Source organism: Entelurus aequoreus, linkage group LG20, assembly GCF_033978785.1.
Source record: "Entelurus aequoreus isolate RoL-2023_Sb linkage group LG20, RoL_Eaeq_v1.1, whole genome shotgun sequence".
In the NCBI taxonomy this organism is placed as follows: Eukaryota; Metazoa; Chordata; class Actinopteri; order Syngnathiformes; family Syngnathidae; genus Entelurus; species Entelurus aequoreus.
Window position 1 is genome coordinate 5009197 of NC_084750.1, and position 17488 is coordinate 5026684.

Consider the following 17488-nt stretch of genomic DNA (forward strand, 5'->3'; position numbering starts at 1 on the left):
GCTCTGTTACCATTTATATCCCAAATATCTGGATAGCAGCCAGTCACTTGGCAGAAGTCACCTTCCCATATAAAGGGGCTGTTGGCAATTTTTTTTCAAACCAAAAATATTACGCTGTTTTTTTTTTTTCTGTAGCCAGACCGGTTTCCTGACAGTATCGGCTACAACTGTGGTCTTCCCCAGAGGTTGTCACTGAATGTTGCTGTGACGTGTCTGCTCAGCTGATTCAAACCGTTTTTGGTGCCGTCTTCCTGCTTGTAGTTGCAGGCTGACGGCAGTCCCACCTCTTCAGGACTGTGTCCCAGGTGTGGGTAGGTTGGTGCGCCCCTTCGTCCCAATTCAGTCTGGGGGGGCGCGTTTGCTGATGTGGGTGCTGACGACCTGTGCATTGTCTCAATTCGTGAGGTGGTTCTCCCTCTTGCAGGGGTTTGCTCTTCTTCTGTTTGTCTGGTGGCCTATGTGCATGCTTCCGTTTCACATGTTCTGTGCTCTGTCTTCCTGATGCTAAAGGCTCTGCTGGTTCCTACCAGTTATGATTTGTTGCACGACAAACAAGGGATCTGATATATTACGTTGCATTTGTGTTCTTGGTCTAATTTGTCTTTAAGGCGGACTAACAACGGTCTTAGTTTAGTGTGAGGTTTGACCCCAGTATTGATGAGGACGGCCACACCCTCCGTTACGGAAAAACACACACACAGGTGTGGCTATAGGAGAAAATAAATGCATAAATCTTTGAAGACCTAATTGGGCTGCAAAAATTATAACCTATTGAATAACATTTGTTGGATGGCTTGCGATAGGTAACCTGACCTAACATCTCTATCGTGATATACATTTGCTAATGAATATTGCTAATTTACATTTCGCTTGTCCCTGTTAAATTTACGGGACCCAGCTAGAATGTGTTAACATGCATTATCACGATAAGACGATAGTATTACAAGCTGTCATCGGCCAAATTTGTATCATTTATCGTATACTGTATATCGCGCTACCCTACTTGTCACTCGCCACTGTCTCATCTACACTCACACACAGGGAGCGGGTGCACTTGCACCAAGGCAGTCATGTTTAATACTATGCCCTAGATATTAAAAATTAGATAACCGGCATGCACGTGTTACATATGTACGTAGTTGTTATAAGAGGGTGGAATATAATGCTTACGACACTTTAGGCGCCCTCTAGGCTTCAGCGTAAAGGTTGCAAACAGCCCCGTTAAGGCAACGCAATACGTTGTAAATTACTACTACTAATCCCAGCGATAATGGGGGGAACAGTACATTGAAAATAATAATAATTTGCTCTTTTCTAATAGTAAAATTGTAAAAATAGAATTAAATTATTGAGATGTATTGAATGGGTTTTTTAGTCTCGAGAACTAGGGTGTCCAAACTTTTTCCACCAAGGACAGCAAAGGGAAAAGTGAAAGTATACATGGGCCACTTTTTAATATTTTTTTGTTTTGTAAAAAAAAAAAAAGGTAAAAACATGTAATATATATTTAAAGACAAAACTTTGTCAGCTCTGTTATGGGTGACTAAGTACAATATTAGTTTTTCAGCTTTCTCATTGCATTCCTATTTTGTCTTTTTTCTACATTTTTACTAGGCCTGGGCAATGTTCCAAAAAAAAAAAAAAATGTTTTTTGTTTTTGTTTTTTACAAAAAATGTGATTCACGATAATTTTTTTCCCTACTTTTCAAATGAACCAATGAATACAAATGACAAAAGCGAGATTTGCTTTTATTTGATCAAAAACTAGTTGTATCTGTATCTTACACTCAGCAAAATTCTAACTTGTATACTATTGTTCTTTTTCGACCAGATATATATTGTACTTTTTATACAATAATTTTTCAAATAATTGAATGAAGAGCTTCCTCTGGGAGGAAATACTTCTGCTTGAATAAAATACTTCCGTAAACAAAAATGTAGCTTTGTAAATCGCACGCAAATGAATAATCCTCCAACATTAAGGTTAGCACTGCAAACTTAAAATGTCCGCCCTGTGAAAATATACTTCTGTAAATAAAAATGTAGCATTGCACATTGCATGCAAATCAATAAACTCCAATAAATAGTAAATAAATAATCAGATCAATAAGGTGCAAACTTAGAACTTCTGTCTTGAATAAAAATGTAGTATTGTACATGGTATTCAAATAAATAATCAAGTAAAACATTTAAAGGACTATGTAGTTTTAGTAAGTATATAAAGGCACAGAGGTGGGTAGAGTAGCCAGAAATTGTACTCAAGAGTGCTGTTACTTTAGAGATTTATTACTCAAGTAAAAGTAAGGAGTAGTCACCCAAATATTTACTTGAGTAAAAGTAAAAAGTATGTTGTGAAAAAACTACTCAAGTACTAAGTAACGGATGAGTAACCTGTTCGTTTAATGATGACGGCAAGAAATAATGCACAAAAACTTAAAAATAGCAATGAGCAAATTCAGAGCCAGGAATATCTCTTAAGCAACTAAAACAATAATATATATTAAATGATAACATTAAAATAAAAAAAATTAAGGCAAATTGAGCCACAATAACTTAACAGCAGTAGGCTCAGGCTCAGTAGGCATTGATTGATTGATTGAAACTTGTATTAGTAGATTGCACAGTACATATTCCGTACAATTGACCACTAAATGGTAACACCCCAATAAGTTTTTCAACGTCAATCAATTACTTAATAAATGACCAAGTCAAGGTGATCTACCTCATATATACATATACATACACAAATATTATATATATATATATATATATATATATATATATATATATATATATATATATATATATATATATATATATATATATATATATATATATATATATATATATACAGTATATAATTTATATTTATTTATTTTGCCGTTTTTGTTCACATGTTAAAGGTGTTTTTAATGAATATACATGCATGGTTAACATATAGATTCCTTTCTTTCATGAAGACAAGAATATAAGTTGGTGTATTACTGAGTCTGATGACTTGCATTGATTGTAATCAGACAGTAGTGCTGATAACGTCCATGTTTTCAAATGGAGGAGAAAAAAAGTTCCTCCTTTCTGTCTAATACCACACGAAAGTGGTTGGTTTTTGGCATCTTATTTGTCCAGCTTCCATATTCGTTTTTATACACTTTACAAGAAATACATTGGCGGAAAACTCCGTAGCTTGCTAGCTTGTTTGCGCTGGCTTTCGGAGACTCTTATTTTATTAGCGCAGGCGCAATAGAGCGGCACTTTTATTGTGAAGACAGGAACTGTGCGGTCAGTCTTTAGGCTTTTGAGAGAGGTACGGTTGAAATAAAAAAAAGTGTATTTTTTCCTTCACACTTTTGATTGATTGATTGAAACTTTTATTAGTAGATTGCACAGTACAGTACATATTCCTTACAATTGACCACTAAATGGTAACACCCGAATACGTTTTTCCAACTTGTTTAAGTCGGGGTCCACGTGTGACGGTCATGTGACCGCCTGACTCCGTTTGATTGGTGAAACGTCACCAGTGACTGCATCTGATTGGTGAAACAAAGCAAAGCAAAACAAACAAAGCGTGCATTAACAGATCGATAAAAAATCAGTAGCGAGTTGAATGTAGATAAATGGTGCAGAGTAAAAGTAGAGTTTATTCTCTATAAATATACTCAAGTAAAAGTATGTTGCATTAGAACTACTCTTAGAAGTACAATTTATCCCAAAAGTTACTCAAGTAGATGTAACAGAGTAAATGTAGGGCGTTACTACCCACCTCTGTAAAGGCAGACTTTTCTCTGAAGTATTCTGGGCTCCTTGTTAGTGTGTACTGATGTTAAAGACAATGTACACATCATATATTAATGATTAAATGCCTCATAATTCCACAAGAGTTTTGCAGCAGCATTCGAGCTGTCCAGTTTGGATGTGCAGAGCCACTGTTTTAGTGATCGCCCTGTGCATTGTTCTCCAACATGTGTTGGAGTCGTCGTACGTGCATCCTCATATAAATGAGTCCACCACAGTAAGACGCTTCTTAGCTGGTGTTAGTTGTTGCCATCTTGTTGGCCTTGTGAAGAGTTGCATTTCCCCCACTCGGCTCGATACTGTTTCAGATGCTGGAATAAGTTTGTTGTGCTGCTGCCTTTTTAAAAGAAACTTGTTGCCGCAAATCTAAACCACTGACAAAAATGGTCTTTTCTTTGGAATAAATGCCTTGTTCTCGTTAGCATTAGCATTAGCCATGTTTTGCTAGGCTTGTGAATCTCCTTACTGCCATCTCAGTACATTTTTAAAGTTATATTGAGTTCCATTGAAGTTTTCATGACATAGCTTTTAAAGTGTAACAAGTGTTTTAGGAGCATATGATGTGTCAAAGCTCGGCATGGCTACCCAACACAGTGGTTTTTTGGCACCGACCGAGTCCCGCTAGTCTTACTGGGCACCTATTTACGTAAAATCCAAGTGTGCCACGTTACTGCAGCTGGGTTGCGCTTGACGTCATGCCCGGTTGCCAACTCTTTGCACTTTGGCACTTGACAGTCACTCCAGCAGCACTGAGAGCAAACTCAAACTACCTCTAGGTAATGTTGCATTTTTCAATGCCAACAAATTGACTCAAAACGCTACATTGTAAGTAAAGTCAGGCTCCACCGTTTCACAAATGCGTTAGCTTGATGTCAATATACATTGGCTTTGCTATTGACATGCTACTTATTAGCATTAGCGATTTTACATAGCAATTTCAACATCTCCAAATGTGTAAATTAAAACTACAACGAAGATAAATCCATCAAACTATTTATAAAGCGCTTGTTGTACATAAAATAAATGCGACACAGTGCGTTACAAACTTAAAGAATACCCCGATGACCCAGATCCCTCATTATCACATACACACGCACACAACATACCCAAATACATAAACAAATAATGCATGGCTGACTACAGAGGAGCCAGGTGAGTAAACACTATCCCAGGAGCCATCTGCACCAGGAGGTCATCAGACCATGGTCACCAGGACGCTGACACAAAGAGCCCCCTCAAACATGGCCGATAACCCCTGATGCAGATGGCTCCCTCTGAGGAACGTTGGAGAGTAAAAATAATAAAATCTGTAAATGGTAAGAACCATGAGTAGAGATAAAGGATAAAATACAAGTAAGACATATGAACGTAAAAAATAAACACGAATAAAATGTGTACAGTAAATATATAATAAATAAATAGAACCAAATAAAATATTGCATAACTAAAGATAAAAAGTAAAGTACCAATGGCTTCAATCAAATTAATTAATTATTGGGTAAAAGCCACATCAAAAAGGTGGGTCTTAAGTAGAGATGTCCGATAATGGCTTTTTTGCCGATATCCGATATTCCGATATTGTCCAATTTTTAATTACCGATTCCGATATCAACCGATGGAATTAAAACTTTATTATGCCTAATTTTGTTGTGATGCCCCGCTGGATGCATTAAACAAAGTACCGTAACAAGGTTTTCCAAAATAAGAGAACAACTTCAACTCAAGTTATGGAAAAAAGTGCCAACTTGGCACTGCCATATTTATTATTGAAGTCACAAAGTGCATTTTTTTTTTTAACATGCCTCAAAACAGCAGCTTGGAATTTGGGACATGCTCTCCCTGAGATAATCCTAATACCCACTACAACTATGGGAAATACTATACTTTGACTTTCACAAAGTGCATTATTATTTTTATTTTTTTAACATGCCTCAAAACAACAGCTACAAAAACAATGAAGGCACACAGCTTCAGTCCAGAGTATACAAGAGTAATAAAGTAAACAATAACATAGTCCTCCTTTAGTAGACTGCCTGGCATACTGTATAACAGGAAATTATAAACTGGGCTTGTATGAGTAACACAAATGTGCTGCAAGCGAGTGGTGAGTGCTTGAAGTGGCCTAGCAGTCAGCCAGAGCTTCTGAAATGCTGCGTTGAGACAGGGCACCTCCACTCACTGCAAGCTGCTTTCGGTGTTTGCTTTTCATCCATCTTCCACTTGTATTCATCGTGTATCTCATGGTTCTTGAAGAGGTGGGAGATCAAATTGCTCGTATTAAAGGAAGACGTCTTGGTTCCGCCTCGCATAACCAACTTTTTGCAGTCATTGCAAATTGACAGTTTTTTATCCGTCAGACACACTTTAAAATAATCCCAAACCATAGACACGGTGTCGTTAGTCAGTCACCGAGCAAGCTCGCTTGTTGGCCACGGCTACAGCACCAGCAACAACACACTCTTGCTGTTGTTATACTCCGCTCGCGGTGGTTTGATAAGGTCAAGTGTCGCCAGTAAACCTCTCATGCTGCAGTCATCAACTCCTGTGTTGTGTGTGGGAGAGGAGGCTCTCCCTTCTCCCCTCTCTCACACTGACTGGAAGAAGCAACTGCTCTGTACTGCTCCCTACGTCCGTGTTTTACAGGATATGTACCGCTTCGTACAGCAGCGTTTTAAAAAGTAATTAATTTTAGTTTTTGAAACCGGTACCGATAATTTCCGATATTACATTTTAAAGCATTTATCGGCCGATAATATAGGCCGGCCGATATTATCGGACATCTCTAGTCTTTAGCCTGCTCTTAAACACATGAACTTTTGGAATAATTAGGAGATGAGTGCCGGAGGTTTATTGGGTAAAAGCAAATCTGAAAGATAAGAAGGCCCAATACCATAACAACATTTATAAACCATAAGAACCACCTTTAAAATTGATCCTGAAAGACACGGGGAGCCAATGCAGAGATTTTAAAACTGGTTTAATGTGAATCCGCCGTCTGGTGAGATGCTTGTTACAATCAAACGGCTGCTGCTTAATAAGTACAATACTTACAGTATTATAGGGGTGTAACGGTACGTGTATTTGTATTGAACCGTTTCGGTACCGGGGTTCCGGTTCGGAGGTGTACCGAACGAGTTTCCACACGGACATATTAAGTAGCGTAACGCACCTTGTGTAAACAATGCACACCGAGGCACAACACACGGCATGCTAGCAGCTAACGGGCTACGATAGACTGACCACACGTCCTCTTTTGCGGAGCTGTCAGGGCGGAGTTTCTTAAATACCTCAAATGTCCGGCATTTTGAGTTAGGATTGCGTGTATTTTCAATGTACGTTCAGGGTTAAGAAGGGGTTAAAAACAAAACAAATTGTGCATGCAGTAGCATTCGTGAGGGAGGGGCAGAGACAGAGAGAGCGAGAGAGTTATGATAAACGCGCATGCGTCACCAGGCTCTGCTTTTTATCCATAGATTTATCAGATTTAATTTTTTGTTATCTATAGCAGGGGTGTCAAAAGTGTGCCCCGGAGGCCATTTGCGGCCCACAGCTAATGTTTTAAAGGCCCACGGCACATTCTAAAAATACTATTAAAATAAACAAAAACATAACAAAAGTGAAATAAAAAAGCTTAAAGGTTAAATGTAATTTAGAAAAAGTTGCAATGTTGACTAATAAAACAAAGCTGTTTTTTTTTTCTTTCAAACTCATTGCTCAAAACATATTGAATCAAAATCAATGTTATGAATTATTGACCTATCCAAGGTTCCGATTACTTCACATCAAATATTCCACTGAGAAAAATATTTGGTGGAAGATTTTGCAAATTTGGTAAATAACTAACCCAAAAATTTATATTTTGTTGTTTTCTTACTGTACCGAAAATGAACCGAACCGTGACCTCTAAACAAAGGTACGTACCGAACCGACATTTTTGTGTACCGTTACACCCCTACAGTATTAACACTTTTTTAGGATGCAACAAAGGAAAGAAACACCATACATACAAACGACTGTCATCCAACGTCTAGATATAACTAGACAGCAGTTATAATAATTGGATTGTTTAAATGTTGCAATAAATATGATTTCATCATCACAAACAATTATTTATTCACACACGAGTACCGAACAATAGCGATTTCGAGAATTAGTACCGTAACGGGTGAAATGCTTATAAAACTGGAAAGGCATATTCATAAAAATGATAAGAGCGCTTTGAATTGTGAAAATTCCTTCTATACATGGGTCTGGAAGGTGTAATTGAGAGAACACTGTTTATCGAAAATAAATCATAACTCGCTAATTTCTCATTGTCTAGCAGACCAGGTTATAATGCCACCTACTGTACAGCGTTGTACTAACAAGCTGTATTCCCTGACAGTCCCATCATCATGTGTTTATGAGCAAGGGCAAACAGAGCGCTCAATATTTCTATAATGGTCTATTTGCAGTATTTCTGGCCCATTTGTATGGGAAACTGAGATGTGGTGCACAGGTGCCACACTCAAGGCCCAGGGGCCATCTCATTTATGTGGCCTGTGACAGTACTGATATTTTGAAGGTGTGACATCACGGGCTACATCACAGGTGTCAAAGCCTGGGGGTTAAATCTGGTCTGCCACATCTTAGGAAATAATGTGCGTCAATAAAGCACTTGATCTATATTATTAAATGTGTTCTTTCAACACAAAAGATTTGCATGCTATTTCTTCCAAACTTTATAATTATCTGACCATGCAACAAAATATTCCAACATGTTTTTGGGTGTCAAAAATAAATGCCAACCCTTATCGGAGCCTTGAGTATTGGCCGATAGCAATATCGGCACAAATATTGGTATATTTTGTAGCAGAAAATGTTAGGAAGTGTTTGATCAAGTGAAATTTGTCAGAATGATATTATGTTTGAAAAACACTAACCTTTTTTAAGATTCAACTTTTCATCAGATTTTTATGGTTCCGATTCTGCTTAACGGTTCGGTTTCTCTTATGGATTCTTATTTGGGAAAAGAGAAAAAGTGGGTTAGCATCAATTGAGTAGAGTTTAGAGCTAACGTGACCTTACAAAGCCCACAGGGATGTCTTAAGAAGCACATACGCAGCATAGAAAACAACTATTTGAAAAATAAAAATAATAAATCTTATTCTTTAGAATTTAACAAAATAAGAATGAAACGTGATATAATATATCACATGCAAAGGTGAGATATGTCAAGCCGTGATTAGCAGTTTATGAATAACCTTGAATTTAAAATGTCAATGTGGGGTTTTTAAAACTAAGCTATGATCATTACAATGATGATGAAGGCTTACATATGCATGTAATGAGTGAATATCACATGTTAGTTTCACATTTTGAAGTTCATAAATTTTCAAGAGTTTCTCCTGTAAAATTGAAATGAGTGAAAATGTGGTTAATGAAAACATGCAACTTTTCTCTGACTACAATTGAACATTCATATACTGGAAACCGGAATGTGTAGTGTGGCAAAGGATGCAAGCTTTTGACCACAAACTCACTGTTTGGTGATGTCCTTAGAGCGGCAGACGTGACCTGGAGTGAGTACTTACTCGCCGCCTCGGAGCCAATCTGTCTCTCTGGTCATGCTGATCTAAATGAAACCATTCATGCCAATTGAACAGCTAATGTCGCTAACATGATAGCACCTGTTGTATTTAGGCCAGAGGACTGCTGCTGGGATGTGATAGGAGCGGTTAAAAAACACGACATTCATTTAAGTTGCAGCACGCTGTGAGTTCAAATGTTTCAGCACATTGCTCCTATGTCAGGGGTCGGCAACCTTTACCACTCAAAGAGCCATTTTGGCAAGTTTCACAAATTAAAGAAAATAATGGGAGCCACAAAAAAAAATTTAAAATTTAAAATGAAAAACACCGCATACAAAGCTCTTTGTGCTATGTTAACCAGGGGTCTCCGACACACGCACCGGCACGCACTTTAATGTGGAAATTTGATGTTGGTGCGGCCCGCAAGTTTTGAATGAATGGCGCTTGATAGCGTCATACTTGCCAACTCTCTCATTTTTCCCGGGAGACTCCCGAATATCAGGGCATGATGACACTGCTTTTGGCGCCCTCTACAGCCTGCCCTAGCAGTGTACCTGCTCGACCACATGTAGAATGCAATTTCAGCTTGTTCACGTAAGTGACAGCAAGGCGTACTACCTCAGCAGCCACACATTTTACACTGACGGTACCAATACCCAGAATCCCATGCAGCTCTAACTCTTCCGCTCAACCAACGCACGGAGAGGGGGGGGTTGATGTGTGGGGGGATTTGGTGGTAGCGGGGGTGTATAATGTAGACCGGAAGAGTTAGGGCTGCATGGGATTCTGGGTATTGGTTGTGTTGTGTTTATGTTGTGTTACGGTGGGATGTTCTCCAGAAATGTGTTTTTCATTCTTTTTTGGTGTGGGTTCACAGTGTGGCGCATATTTGTAACGTAACAATGTTAAAGTTGTTTGATACGGCTACCGTCAGTGTAAGCTGTGTGGCTGATGAGTAAGTATGCTTTGCTGTCTCCTATGTGTGCAAGTAAAAGCAACATACAACTTGTGGCCGGGCTGGCACGCTGTTTGTAAATGCTATAGAGGACACTCCCTTTATTTAGTAATTAGAGTGTAAATAGGATTATATTTTCCCTGGGAGCTACCTATGAGAGACACTGAGATCCATAAATCTCCTGGGAAAATCGGGGGGGTCGGCAAGTATGTAGCTGAGCCGCATCAGAGTGGTCAAAGAGGTCAAAGAGCCGCATGCGGCTCCGGAGCCGCGGATTGCTGACCCCTGTCCTATGTCATCCTCTAGATCATACAGCAACCTTGCAGTTATTGCAATCATTTCTTGTAACATGGAGCCAAACTGTGGAGCCTTTCTGCGACCTGGGCACAATGTTGTCTGCACGTTGTGTAAGGAATGACCTCACTCCCGCCCGCAGGAACCCTTAAAGGAATCGTTTTGGGGGAAAATGGCAAGCGATTCCAAGGAATTGATATGCTGGGAACCAATTTTCGAGACCCATCCCTACCTATGACAGACTTACGCTGTCTTCGAATTGAAGTGGAATGGTAATGTTTGGGGACATCTAGTGGCCACAATAATCAAGTTGGGCTCATGTCCTGCATTGCTCAAGTGAAGCGCTTTGAGTGTCTAGAAAAGCGCTATATAAATCTAATCCATTATTATCATTATTAAATGTTTGCATCACAGCTTATATCGGACATTTTACACACAAGACCATTTCATCTGACATTTTTTTGTTGTTGTTGTTAGACCGATACCCAATATTATCACCTGGACTTATGATTTCAAAGCAAAGTAGAATAAATATGAGGCAGTTACACATTTACATTCCCATACAATATACCATACTTTCTGTGCTCTTGAGCGCACCAAACAAAATTTAGAATAAAAAAATATTTTTATATACTGTATTTTCCGCACTATAAGGCGCACCGGATTATAAGGCGCACCTTCAATGAATGGCATATTTCAAAACTTTGTTCATATATAAGGCGCACCGGATTATAAGGCGCACCTATGCATCCATTAGATCAGGGGTGTCAAAGTCAAATGGACGGAGGGCCAAATAAAAAATTTAGCTACAAGCCGAGGGCCGGACTGTTCGAATGTTCATTGAAAAATTTTTAAATGACGCATATAGTCTAGTGAACCTAATTGAACCTACTGAAAACCTAACAAATATATTCCAATATGATCAGATAAATAAAGCAATATTTTCTTATGGCTCTGTCAGTAATCTTTAATTTTCAACAGACACAAAAGACAAATTTCCTTTATATAAAAATCCCCATAACATGAACATTAAATGAAAGAAACCGGTATTCAAGGCACCATCAGTAGCCTATATTGTCTATTTTAGCAAAAGTGGGCTAAATTTACTTCAAAGAAAACAATAATAGCAATTTTCTATCATCCACTCAACTGAAATATTTTTAAAATATAATTAAATTGAAATACAATAAAATAAAGTGCAAAAATCTATAAATCAAAAACAACACTTTGTTTAAGGAGAAGTAACATGCAGTGAAAACAAATATTAAACTTTAACTTTTAAACTTGAATTGAGTAAAAACTCTAAATATGTGATTGCACAGTAATGTTCACATTAAACCCCCCTCCTCCCTCCGTGGGAGGGAGGCGAGTTGGGTGCCCGAAACCCCCCGCTGGTTTCGGCCCGCCCCTTGGCGCGCGTGGCACGGCGGGCTCCGCGACCCGACGGCTGGCCCTCGTGGCTTGACGGCGGGCGCGTCCCGACGGGCCGCGCGTAGGGGTCAAACGCAGAAGTCTCAGGGCCTCGTGGTGAGGGGGTGGCCTGCGGGTTTCGGCCCGCTTGACCCCCCCGCTCCGCTTGGCGCGCGCGGCACATGACGGGTTCCGCCACCGACGCTCGGGCTGCAGCCCGACGGTGGTGCGGGCCCGGCGGTGACGCGCGGTTTGGGGAAACAAAGCAGAAGTCTCAGGGCCTCGGGGCCGGGTTTCGGCCCGCCCCCTTGGCGCGCGTGGCACGGCGGGCTCCGCGACTGACGGCCGGGCTGCAGCCCTTCGGCCGGCAGGCGCGTCCCGGCGGGCCGCTCGCCCCCTTTCGGAACCTTGGACCGGCATCCGCTTGGTGCGTGTAAAAGATCTGCGGTCTGCGGGCCGGTTCTAATAATAAATCAAGATCATCCCAAGGGCCGTAAAAAACCTTCTCGCGGGCCGGATATGGCCCGCGGGCCTTGACTCTGACATATGTGCATTAGATGGAGTTGCGCTAAAGGGAATGTCAACAAAACAGTCAGGTCAGTCAAACTTTATTAATAGATTACAAACCAGCATTCTGACAACTCTGTTCACTCCCAAAATGAATAAACAGCTGTTTTATTATTTTCCCCGAGGTAAAGTCAATGACGTGGTGTTTTGTTTATCTTTTAACAGCAAGGTATAACATGTAGTGCAACATTTATATCACATAGTGGAGGGGAAATTTTCCCTGACTCAATAAACACGTAAATCAAACGTTAGTGCAATCACAATATAGTAACACTCGAAATAGTGCAGAGCTTTAACAATATCAATCACTCAATGTTGCTCAAACGTTAATGTCACACAACATACAAAATAAACATATAAAGCTCACTTTATGAAGTTATTCCTCATCCACGAATCCCTTGAATTCTTCTTCAGTGTCCAAATTAAACACCATTAATTCGTTTATGTTAAATTCTCTCGCTGATGCTCTATTCCCGTGTTCTACTGCGTGACTGATTGTCTTAAGTTTAAACTCTGCGTGTAAGCGTGTCTCTTAATGGAAGCCATTTTTGGGTTAGAAGAACTTCTTCTTCTACGGGGGAAAAAGAAGTTGGCGGCTGTTTACCGTAGTTGCGAGACCTAAACTTTATGAAAATGAAGTTTAAGTTTGTTTTGGCTCAATATTTGTCCACATATAAAGCGAACCGGATTATAAGGCGCACTGTCAGCTTTTGAGAAAATTGGAGGTTTTTAGGTGCGCCTCATAGTGCTGAAGATACGGTATATTAGCCACACTATAAGACGCAGATATGTACCGGTACAAAATATTCTGTAAATGTTTATTTACATACATTGTTTCCAAACGGTGTCTATGTCACGGCAGTAAAACGGCTGATCAAACAAACAGAAGTCATCGTCATGGACCCACTAGCTCTCCAATCAGCTAAACAGACTCAATAACTCCACGGTGACGTTTTGGTGAACTTACTGAGGAATTTGTGAAACTGAAACAATGCAGAAAGAATGCCGTTGTAAGTAAATAGTACTAACACAGTACATCTAGACGTGTTGGCATATTAGCTAATGCTAATGATGCTAGCTTGATTACGTAGCTCGTACAAATATGCATGAAAACACTCCTATAGACATCACACATGGGATGCTTTAGTAAGTAAGAATTGTTGTAGTTATATTGTAAAACTTACAAACGTTTGTTGGAGTGATGAATGAAGAATCCAGACAAGTAGGAACACTATGGACGGCTAGACGAAACGGATATACTTCCGGTTGAAGGCACAACACAGGAAATACATTATCAACTCGGTGAGCGAACTGGTCCAAAAGATGGCGTCACAAACAATACCACACATTTTCTGTTGGTGTTGAAAATGAAACATGGCTGTCAGCGAAGAAAAATCCATCAATGATCTGCATCGATTTTTTTTAAGCGACAGGGTTCAAAACTTGAAAAATAGTCTGAAAAATACAGTTTGCACTGTAAGAGGCAGCCCTCGAACAGCCAGGAAGAGGACTTTGACCCCTGACCTTGTCTTTTAACGTGACCTTTGACCTCCCCAGCTGGCCCAGAGGAAGATCCAGGAGATCCTGGCTCAGGTGAGGAGACAGCAGCAGCCCAAGCCGGCACCCGGAGGAGCCCAGCCTCCGCTGCCCCGCAGGAAGTGACGCCCCACCGGTGCTCCTGGAGGAAGCGGTGACTGAAGCTGCCTGGCTGCCCCAAGACGGAGGGGGGAGACGCTCATCTCGAAGGGGGGTCGAAGGTCGTTGGAAATCGACGAGAACATCCGGCCCCTCCTCGTCTCGCTCGAACTTTCACGTGTGGCTAAGAGACCGCCCCTCCCCCTCCCTCCCTCTCCCCCCTCGCTAAACCACGCCTCTCGAGCTCCACCCACCTCACCTGTCTGCATCACTGTGGGAACGTTGGCAGGACCGCCATCACGTCACCTGCCCTCACAGGTACGCACCCCTCCACCCCCCCCCTCACGGGTGTGTATCTATCCTCCCTTTCCCTTCCATCCCTCTTTTTTATTTGTCTTCTTTTTACTCTGCAACACTAAAGAAGAACTAAGGACCCTCCTCGCTTGACTCCACATTTGGTTTTTCACTCTCGGATTGGCCGACGAAGCTTTCTCATGAGAGGCAACAAAAGAAAGAGGAAAAAAGGCATTGCTTTCACGCCAGAGGTTAACTTGGGTGGAGAGTTGGCTCGGCCATGTTGTTTGAGGCCTGCAGGACCCCGGAGAGGGTGCGGCCAATCCAAGTGGCATTTTATATCAATTCGGATGCATTTTATAAATAGACCTATACATATGAGCTTATATATATATATCTATATATATATATATATATATTTAGAGGTGAGGGCAGCACTTTGGGAAAAGGTGCTGAACTGCTGCTGCCCGTCAAAAAGAATTGAATATGCATTTTACTTAACTACCTCAGGATCTAGTACCTCAGAAGAAAATGATGATATATAAATATATAAGAAGAAAAAAATTTCCTTTCTTTTTGCTTTTCTTTTTTTTTTTTGCTTTTGTGGTATTTTGTATACTTTATAAAGCTGATAGTCTTTGAACATTTTTTATTTTTTTAAGAAAAGTGGAAAATTCTTCCTTGGTCGGCTGCCAACGGACCTTGCCTTGAACTCTGGTGCGGCGTTGTCGGTGCGAGCGCCTCCACATGACCTGTACATAGCGTGGAGGTGGCGTCTCAGCATTCACAGCCAATCGCCTCACTTTCCCCCCCCTCCCCCGGGGCCAAACATCGTTTTTTTGTTGTTTTCGCAAGAAAAAGTGGAAAAGACGCCACCCGGCCGTAACACGGTTCCAGCGATGCCATTTGGGTTGGGGATTGACCTTGTTGCTTTGTGAAACCTTTCATTTGTGTCGGTCGCCTGACGCCGATCACTGCATGCCGAGGGTCGCTGAGGGGAGGGGGAGTCGCACTGATGGATGCCATTTTTCTTTTTAGTTACGACATTCTCTGTGACACAAAGTGACTTTCGAGGGGGGAGGGGGGAGTCCCACCGCCCCGCCCCTTCCTCCCCGGGAAAAGTCACTTGTGTGTTCGTGCCGAATGTAAATATGTTGATGGTGGTAGAAGTCGTGTACCACAGTAGAACGCCGTCTACCTCAGCTAAAGGGGGCTGGGCTTGGGGGGGTACTGTTGTGCCACTAAGCAGGCCCCCCCTTCTCCTCGCTTCCCACTGAGCGCCAGTGCGCACCTATACCTCAGCCCCTCCCCCCCATCAGAACACTTTTTTCCAACACGGGCGCCATCCTAACATCACCCCCAACCCCCCTCCTCTGCAGTTTGTTTGGATCTACCTCTTTAGACAAGTATTTGAAGTAGAGGCATTCTATTTGTTAGAATTAAACCCCTCCTCACCTTTTTCCAGAAATGAATGAAATGATAGAAAAGAAAAAAATCATGTACTCTTTAGAATTGAATCAAAAGTGAAAAAAAAAATCATTTTTCAATATTTATGTACTCTTTTTGGCTTAATTGAACTCAGACCATCGCCATTTATTTCTGCTTTCTCTTTTTGGTGGTGTGGCTTCCATGTATTTGAACTTCTTGCTTGGGTTTGTTTGTGGGGGGAAAAAGTCAAATCCCCTGTTTTGATTTAGCATTCAATAGTCAAGAATACAATTTTTTTTTGTCTTTTTTCAAAAGGGCCTGCCTTTTTTTCTTTCTGATTTGTAAGACTACAAAATAGATACAAGTCCTGTCTTGTTTTCCTCCTTTTTGTCTTTCACAAATGCTACTCAATTGCTGTATTTTTATGGTTTCTCTTGGTAGCTATCTTCTTCTGTTAGCTGCGTAACGCTGAACATTCTCTGACGGGACACATTTCAGGGATTGGGTTGGCTTTCTTTTTTTGTTTTTTTTGGAAAAGTGATCTAACTAGTACGGCATTAAAATCCCTACTTGCCCGTCTGCAAACAAGCTTGTGCCCTTTCACCCCCTGTCTCACACAGTTCCACTTGTCAAATGCCTCTGAATAAAGGACAGAAAAATCATTTTGATGAAATATCCTGTTTGTACGTCAAATTTAACACACAGTGTATAAAAACAGATGAATCCATCCGCATAACCTGGAATAAGTTAAGCCAAGGGTGTCCAATCCTTTTCCATCTTGATATTTTACTTTTGAAAAACAATACAACCATTAGGGCTTCCCTCAATGTGGGTGAATGTTAAAGGACCAATTCAAGTGTTTAAAATAAAGTCATTTAAATACTTTCAATGCTAAGATATCAAAAGATAAACTTCAGATCTATCCAATGACATTAAATTTTGTTTTTTTGGCTTTGTCCTTTTGGTCAAAAATCTTCATTAGCAAAAATAGAAAATATGCAGAATTCCCCTCCAAAAAAAGTGTAATTTGATGTGAGATAATTGAAGCCTTAAATAGCAAAATATTGCTTTTTGTTAACTTTTTTTTTTAGCATTTTAAAAATAAATAAATAAATCTGTCAAGTCCTTGGGGATCCAAAAGGCCTCAACTCATTAAAGTGTTAAATATGAGTCATTAACATTTTATTTTTTACTTTCAAGGCTTAAGTCTCGTGATCAACTTCAGATCGATCAGTTAATTTTGAGCAATGACCGTTTTAAAGTACAAATTGACCACACTGCAGTTTTGTTAATGTCAATGCAACATTTTCTTTCTTGGCTCTTGTATTTCACTTTTTAATGTTTTTTTGTAGTATTGTTAAAATGTGTCATGGGCTGTTAAAAATTAGCACTTTGGACCCCTGAGTTATTGTTAGCAAACCTTTTGTAGCAACTTGATTAATCGTAAAAAAAAATAAAATAAAAGATTTGACAGTGTAAGTGTTCACATGTGCATCAACTTAGACTTAGACAAACTTTATTGATCCACAAGGGAAATTGT

At 40.3% G+C, this 17488-nt stretch overlaps 1 protein-coding gene across 2 annotated transcripts in view; it reads left to right on the top strand.

The window, feature by feature from the left end:
• LOC133635865 (insulin-like growth factor 2 mRNA-binding protein 3) overlaps positions 1 to 16687 on the top strand; it is a 37028-nt gene extending 20341 nt beyond the window's left edge. For both annotated transcript variants that reach the window (XM_062029267.1, XM_062029265.1), the window contains one exon: positions 14149 to 16687. In XM_062029267.1, coding sequence (XP_061885251.1) covers positions 14149 to 14253 — 105 coding nt within the window. In that variant the 3' untranslated portion in view covers positions 14254 to 16687. The remainder of the gene's footprint in view (positions 1 to 14148) is intronic.
• The last annotated feature ends 801 nt before the right edge of the window (positions 16688 to 17488 follow it).